General features: G+C 50.4%; 1 protein-coding gene across 1 annotated transcript; it reads right to left on the bottom strand.

Moving 5' to 3' along the window:
* Window positions 1-957: 957 nt before the first annotated feature.
* On the bottom strand, window positions 958-6,865 carry Etv3l (ETS variant transcription factor 3 like). Its single transcript, XM_051198861.1, has 5 exons — window positions 6,805-6,865; window positions 6,490-6,727; window positions 6,108-6,297; window positions 5,404-5,524; window positions 958-1,418 (listed from the first exon to the last, which is right to left on the bottom strand). The coding sequence occupies exons 1-5, from the start codon at window positions 6,863-6,865 to the stop codon at window positions 958-960; spliced, it is 1,071 nt and encodes a 356-aa protein (XP_051054818.1).
* Window positions 6,866-7,718: the final 853 nt, after the last annotated feature.

Here is a 7,718-nt window from a genome sequence, read left to right as displayed (position 1 = left end):
CTCCTTAAGAGAATCCCCTCTCTCTCATGTGTTCTCTATACTCCAACTCCAGGTACGCCAAGTCTGCTCTGCTGCTCACCCTTAGGAACACAAGCAGAGGCAGAGGGAGCTTAGTACCAGCTTCCTTTTCCACTTTGACCATGAGGGTTTTGCCCAGCGCTCCTCTACGGGGGTCTTAAGGTCTTTGGCAAAGAACCCTGCTCTTTCTGCTGCTTGGGTCCGGCTTCCCTCATTTCCACAGAGCTCTGGAGCCTCTGTGTGGTTCACCTTTCTCTCTCTCAAGTGTGACAGTAAAGGAAAGGATCCCAGTCCCATGCCAAGCCTCAGGCTCCCCTCTGCATTTCCCAGCAGGACTCCTGGGTTGTATTTAGTGCCACCAATGATGGGAACACAGAAGGGACACAGCCAAGCCTGGGGTGCACTGGAGAAAGTCTCTTGGTCAAGAGGGCAGTTGGCTAAGGGCGTTTTTATTCACAGTTAGCAAGGTGTATTGCAGAGATGAGAACACCAACTCCTCCCTCGCTCTGCACCTGCAAGAACCTTCCTGGGACAGAAGCTCCTAGTGGCTGAGCAGTCAGAGGGAGGGCAGAAAAACACGTGAAGGGGTGGCAGGGGTCCTGGAAACCTTAGACATGACGGGGAAATGAATCCAGAGGAAGGAGACCCTAAGACTTAAACCCAACAAGCCATGTCTGCCCCAGCCTAGTGCCTTCATTCCCTCCTCGGCATGGGGTATTTCAGTGATGGGAACGCTTAATCTCATTAATTATTAATTAATAGTGTCGTCTTAGTCTGCTAACACTTTGATAGGAGGGGCGGGGCACCACCTCAGTTTCTTCATGCCCATGTTTGCCCCACCTTGGCCCAGATTCACCCTCCAGGTCCTGGCTAGGAGGAGGTGCAAAAATGGGGTTGGAGGAAAGGGGAGGGCCCCCCCCTTGACCGCTTTCTCTCCAACTAAGGGGGATCCAAAGGCCACGTAGCTCTAAGGGTCTCTGGATTGGGGGACATAGAAGTTCCTTTCCCCAGTCCGAGTCCCTGAATCTCTGAGGAGAGTCCCCCATTGGAACCCAGGTGACCCTTTGGCCCTGGATTTACCAGCAATTCCTCAGGCCTGAGAAATGGGCACTGAAGCCTGTCACTAGGGCCCTGTCTCAGCCTGGCCAGCAGGGGGAGCTCCGGGAAATGCCAGGTACCTGGCATACACAGCAGGCCTGGGAGCCGAGGACCAGGCTTGGAGGACCCTGAAAGTGGCTGCTCTGAGGAGAAAGGAGGCAAGATGGGCCCTGAGGGGAGGGTCAAGTCACAGCAGAGGCGGGGAACAGCAGCGAAGGAAGCAAAGCTGGGAAGGTCACCTTGGAGGGTCAGGAAGCAGCAGCAAGAGCCTCGCCAGCCTGGGCCCAGGGCTGAGCCAAAACCTAGAGAGAGAAAGAGAAAGGGTCAAGAGGGCACCCTCCCCAGTGCTCCCCAGCCTCCTCCCCTCCCTCCCCCTTTCCCTCTGAGTGCTCCCCAGCCTCCTCCCCTCCCTCCCCCTTTCCCTCTGACAGTCTCTCGAGCTAGGCTGGCCTTGGATTTGTTGTGGCTGAAGATGGCCTTGAACTCCTGATCAACCTAACCCAATCTCCTGAGTGCCCCTGCCTGTTAGCTAAGTGCTCTCCCAGTGGTGCTCCAGCTTGTTTCCTTCTTACTTCAGAGTCCCCCTCCGGCACCAGTTCTCCCTCCCCTTCATCTGAGCAGGAGGCCCCTCTCCCTCCTTTTCTTTTTGTTCCTTGCCATTTGCTTGCTCTTATTTGGTTGTCATACTCTTCCTAGATGGAACTTCCAGAGACTCTGCCAGCCTTGTGGGGAGCTCTTGCTCTCCTCTCTCCCTTTGCCTTTCCTGGGGCACCTGGCTCTGTTAGAAATCATATAGTTAGGTACGTGTCTATTTCTTTAATGTTGCTGTCCCTGGCGTTGCTATTTCCCCCTGAGTCTAGTCCAGGCTTAATCCGGTACAGATCACGCCCTCAGTATGAATGTATGGAGACTGAATGAATAGTGTATGTGCTAACCCAGTGAGTCTGTCTGTCTTTACTCTGGCTACCCCTGCTCCAAGGCTCCAGATTTTAGCTGGGTAGAGAACTGGTTGTGGAACCAAGTCCTTGTCACCTGAACACGAAGGCCTGTGCCTTCTCATCCATAAAGTCCTCTCTCCTGGTTAAGAGCAAACGGCATGTGTAAGGGGCCTGTGAAGTTCATGATTGTGAGGCCTAGGGCCATGCGTGGGATCCACAGCCTTGACCTTCTGTCAGATACTAGTCCCATAGCTCTCCTCCTCAAAAATGCCTCCTCATTCTTTTCCCTCCCAATCTGCTTTATTTCCCCTCCCAACCTGCCAGCCCCCCACCCACCCACAGGGGTTACCCAGGTGGGGCTTTCTGGAAATGGCTACACAGAGCTCCTTACCATGTTTTTCTGTTTTCTTGGAATGCTATTTCTTTTGGGGGGCGGGGGTGTAAGGCCACATCATTTAACTAAGAGACTAATGGGGTCACATAGGTGTGATATAGTAAGTAAAAACTGGGAAAGCAGATCAGGTATTACTTAATACAGCCAGTTGTTAGCTAGGAATATTTCTCAAGCCAGATTTATGAGAGATTAAAAGTCAGAGTCATCTCTCTGTCGGTCAGTGTCTTTCCCTCTGGGCCCTTAGATGTGGTCAGGACTGTTGTCCCACAGACAGGTTGTAACTCCATGAGCTCCTGGGTTCAGGGCTATGTCCACATTGTAGCTGAGTAGGCATGTGGAGGAGATATTTTGGAGTGTCCCCATTTCCTGAATCTGGTTGAGTGTCCCTGTGCTCCCCTAACCAACAGTGGCTTCCTTCTTGGCACCACAGGGTCTGAGTGAGTGTGGAGGGAGGGCAGGCAGTGGGATTCCAGTCCAGGAGCATGGCACATGAATGCTACCAGCCCTCTGCTGACCTAAAACCGTCATGCCTGGGCCCTAGCACAGAGAAAGGAGAGGGAGAATGTGTGTGTGTGTGTGGGTGTGTGTATGTGTGCATATATGTATATTTGTGTGTATGTGTGTATTTGTGTGTATATGTATATTTGTGTGTGTATGTGTATGTGTGCATATATGTATATTTGTGTGTGTGTATTTGTGTACGTATATGTATGTTTGTGTGTATGTGTGCTTATATGTATATTTGCATGTGTGTGTATTTGTGTACGTATATGTATATTTGTGTATGTGTGTATTTGTGTGTGTATATGTATATTTGTGTGTGTATGTGTGCATATATGTATATTTGTGTGTGTATGTATTTGTGTACGTATATGTATATTTGTGTGTGTATGTGTGTATTTGTGTGTATATATGTATATTTGTGTGTGTATGTATGTGTGTGTATATGTATATTTGTGTGTGTGTGTGTGTGTGCGTGTAGGAAAGCAAGGATGTACAAATGTTGGGGCTTATAGTTTTCCAAAGGGGCAAGTTTGGTGTCTTCAGCACTGGTGCTGGGGGAATGGTGGGGTGGAGAAACAGAGAAGCCCCTCATGTGCTAGGTAGCTCTAGGATACCAGACTGATGGCCCCACCAGCCTGCACCGTGGCCCACACTTTGGGTGGGTAAAGGTGGGCAGCCGTAACCCTCAAAACTGCCGCAGTGGAGGGCATGAGCCTCTGCAGAAGATGCCTGGGTTGGATTTTCCCAAAGGCAGCCTGGCCTGGTTGCTTAGAGAGTCACTGGCCTCTACCAATGTCCTCCCCTCCCTCACTCCATCATGAAGTGTCACACTAGCTTGCTCCCAGTCCCTCTTCCTGTCCTAAGCTTTTAAGCTCTTGCTCTCCTTTCTTCCCTTAAGCTCAGCTGAGCCTGTGTGCATGTTGGGTGTCTTCGCAGTCGCTTTGGGAAGTCTTCCATGCTGTCCCTAGCACCTGCTGTGTCCCCTTTGGCCATACAGCAGTTATGATTGTGTATCCATTAGTAACCACCTTTCAGCCTTTGACTAAGAGCACTAGAAAAGCAGCATTGCTCACATCTGAACTTCAGACCCTGACATTAAACAGGGGGCATTTAAACATCTGATGAGAGAAGAAAGGATAATATGAGCTTTGTCTGTCAGCCTCTCGTCAGCTGAGGTTCCTTCTTCATCCCACAACACGATAGTCTCCTTCTTAGACTGTCTTACAACAACAACAGTAACAACAGAATTCCCAACGGAGGCTAGAGAGGTTGCTCAGTGGTTAAGAGGGTTTCTGTTCTTCCAGAGGCCCTGAAGTCTGTTCCTGGAACCCATCTCAGAGGCCTCACAACTGCCTATAGTTTTAGCTTCCGGGTATTCAATGCCTCCGGCCTCTTTAGGGCACCTCACTCATGTGCACATACTCGCATGCAGATACACTCCCCTACACATAATTTAAAAATAGCGAAAACAAAATTAAAAGCCCTCCAATGACAGCCTGGTTCCTCCTCTAATTCCAGCCACACACAGCCTGCATACAGATGTGCACTGACTTATGATAGGGTTACAGGTGGATAAACGCTCTGTGAGTTGAAAATAATATGGGTCAAGAGTGTGCTGGGTGTATATAACCTACAGAATGAGTCAGTTCAGCAGTGTGCTGTTTACTGTCACGATAGGTGGATGACTGGAATGGCAGCTCCCTGCACCTCCTAGTGATAGCCAGTGGAAAGGTCAAACTTCAAAATTCTAGATGTTTTCTTTCACAGAATGCCTATTGCTTCTGTATTGTACCAGAAGGTCTAGAAATCCCAAGTCAAGTCATTGTCAGATTGGAACCTTTCATAACTTATAAAATGAAATCTAAGGACTAAGGATGCAGCTCAGTTGGTAGAGTACTCCATGAGTATATAGAGGCCCATCACCCGTAGCATAAAAACAAAAAAATAAGATGAAAATCTAAATGTATCTCTTCTTCCTGGACCCCCGCCCATAGGAAGTCCAGCCGTCTTCAAATGATTTCTGAGACCTTTTGGATTTGGGTAGCTGTTGGCCTGGCATCTGCCTCCCACACCTCCTTTGCCTTCCCACCCTCCTTGATGCTACACTAACAGTAGCACCTTCCAGATGTGCCACACATGCTCACAGATCTCTCTTTTCCTATTCCAGGGCATCTTTGCCCTCCTTCCCCACTTCCAGGGAGCCCAGAGTCCCCTTCTGTGCCCCCCAGCATCGGTAGGAACTAGTAACCCTCCCATCTCTACTTCCTCCCAGACTATGTTTCTAACTGTCCGTCTTTCGTGTTTGAGCCCCGTGCCTAGTAAATAGAGTCACTAAACATTTGAATGAATGAAGATTTCTTGTCGCTTGCCTCCCTGGGCATATGCTTGGCCAGATGGGCCCTAGGAGACTCCCCTCTTTTGTTTAAGATCCCCACCAATTTGGTCCTCAACACTCACCCTTGAAGTTTCTGTTCCCCTTCTCCCCAGAGGTTTCCAGTGGCTCCCATGAGGTCCTTTCTCTAGCCAGCTGCGCTTCTGTGGCCCGGTGGGTATACAGCATGCTATGCAGGGGCTAAAGAGAGAGGAGAAAGGAGGCTGCGGTGGGACAGGCTCTCTCTGGTATCTAGTCTTCTAAGACATACCAGAACTGTCATCCACTTGTTAATATGACAAAATATTCCCAAACTGATTCTGTTTTAAAATTTTCTTTTTGTTTTTTCGAGACAGGGTTTCTCTGTGGTTTTAGAGGCTGTCCTGGAACTAGCTCTTGTAGACCAGGCTGGTTTTGAACTCACAGAGATCCACCTGCCTCTGCCTCCCGAGCATTGGGATTAAAGGCATGCGCCACCACTGTCCGGCTCCAAACTGATTCTTAAGCGGTCAGTGGTTGCTGTGGGTTGCCTGCTGTCTCAGATGCCTCGGTCCTTCCCTGTACCCCCATCCTTCCCACTAAAACATGATGCCTAGCACAGAAATCATCCTTCCTCACAGGTGGGTGTGGATCACAAAGAGGAGATCCTGGAGTGCTCAGGGACTAGAAGACAGAAGAACACTGGAGACCAGTAGGTCTCTAAGGTGGAGAGTGGCCTGGGGCTTTCAGGACAGAAGGACAGGCCCTGCCAGAGCTCTGAGGACACGACTGCCTTCATGCCTACCTCGCTTTGCACAGCCACAGGCACCAAGGCTGGCTGACACAATGCAGCAGACCCCACCAGCAGGTGAGGGGCAGAGGGTGCCCACACTTTCCATGGAGGACAGCTGGCTACAGTGAGCTCACTGAAGTTGAACTTGTAGGTAAACCTTTTGCCTTTGGTCTTGTGCAGGATCCTCTTACTGTAGTAATACCTAGAGAATCAAGGAAGGAAGGGACTCAGTGTCTCCTCCATCAGTCTGGCAGATAATGGAGGACACCAGCCATTTTCCCACAGCAAGGGCATTTCCCAAGCCCTGGCACAGTGGGAAGCAGCCAAGGGGGCCAGGAGCCACAGCCCTTTTCCTTGAACTCTGCCTCTTGTACTGCTGGCCACCTCTTCTCACCTGAGGGCCCGGCTCAGCTTGTCATAGTTCATCTGTGGTTTGCACTTCCTGCGGCCCCAGAGGCGAGCCACTTCATCTGGATCCTTGATGACAAACTCCCCGTACTCTCCCTGCTGCCAGGCGATGACATGGCGGAACTCTTCCTTCTGCAGCAGTTCCAGGATGAAGTGCCACAGCTGGATCTGCCGGGAGCCTGGCGACGACTCGGTTTTGTAGGCCCAGTCCGGGAAGGCCAGTCCTGGGGTAGGGGAGTGCGAGGGTCACCCACCATTCTCAGTCCCTGCCCAAGCCAACTTCAAGAGCAGGGAGTCTCACCTGAGATCCAGTATTTGACAGGGGCGGTCACGCTGCCTTCCAGGGAGCGGTTATGGTGCATGGCATATGGTAGGAGAGAAAGGGTTCAGTGTGGACCTCAGGCCTGCTGAAAACAAGACAAAGAGTGCAGGTAAGGAAGGAAGAAAAGAGTCCCAGACAGAAAGGGAGCTGAGGCACCAGTTTCCTTGTGTGCAGGGTAAGCCCGAACCTGTGAGGCACTCCTTGGCTCAGAGGCTACCTCCAGGTAGTAGCTGGGGTCAAAGCCCAAGGAGAAAAGGCAAGCACTCTTCTGTCCTGACCCAAGATGGGGGATTTAGACAGAGAGACAAACTGTCCTTCAGACTCGGCAGGATTTTGTTTTTGAAAAGGAAATGATTTTCTTTACTTTGAGTAGAGGAACAGCGGCATACATACATGCATGCATACATACATACATACTGCTAACGTTTTGGTTGTTGTGAGACAGGTTCTCATGTAGTTAAAGCTGTCTCACACTATGTAGCTGAAGCTGATCTTGAACTCCTGATCCTGCCGCCTCCACCAGCTGAGTGTTGGGATTTCTGGCATATATATACCACCACACTGGCCACCCTCTCCCTAATTCTGGTAACTCCACAACAACTTCACATTTGAAAAGGGTGAGGATTTTTGTGTTGTTTTCACCAAAGCCCAAATGCCTGGTGCACAGTGGTCAATAAGTGATTGATGATAGAATAAACAAATACTAATGGTTTCTCAATGGCAGAGATGTGTCTGGCCAGGGCCAGAGTTGTACCCTGCTGGGCTACATCCCTTCCTGTGTTCTCAACATGGCTGTACTGCTGCTCCAAGTTCCTGTGGCTGTGGATGCCTTTTTGACACCATTCTCCTCTTGGTGGGAGAGAGCCACAGCCCCTGCCCTGGGAGCTTCCTAG

The sequence above is a fragment of the Phodopus roborovskii genome, unplaced genomic scaffold (genome assembly GCF_943737965.1).
Source record: "Phodopus roborovskii unplaced genomic scaffold, PHOROB, whole genome shotgun sequence".
Lineage (NCBI taxonomy): Eukaryota > Metazoa > Chordata > Mammalia > Rodentia > Cricetidae > Phodopus > Phodopus roborovskii.
This window is presented reverse-complemented; position numbering and strand designations above follow the sequence as displayed.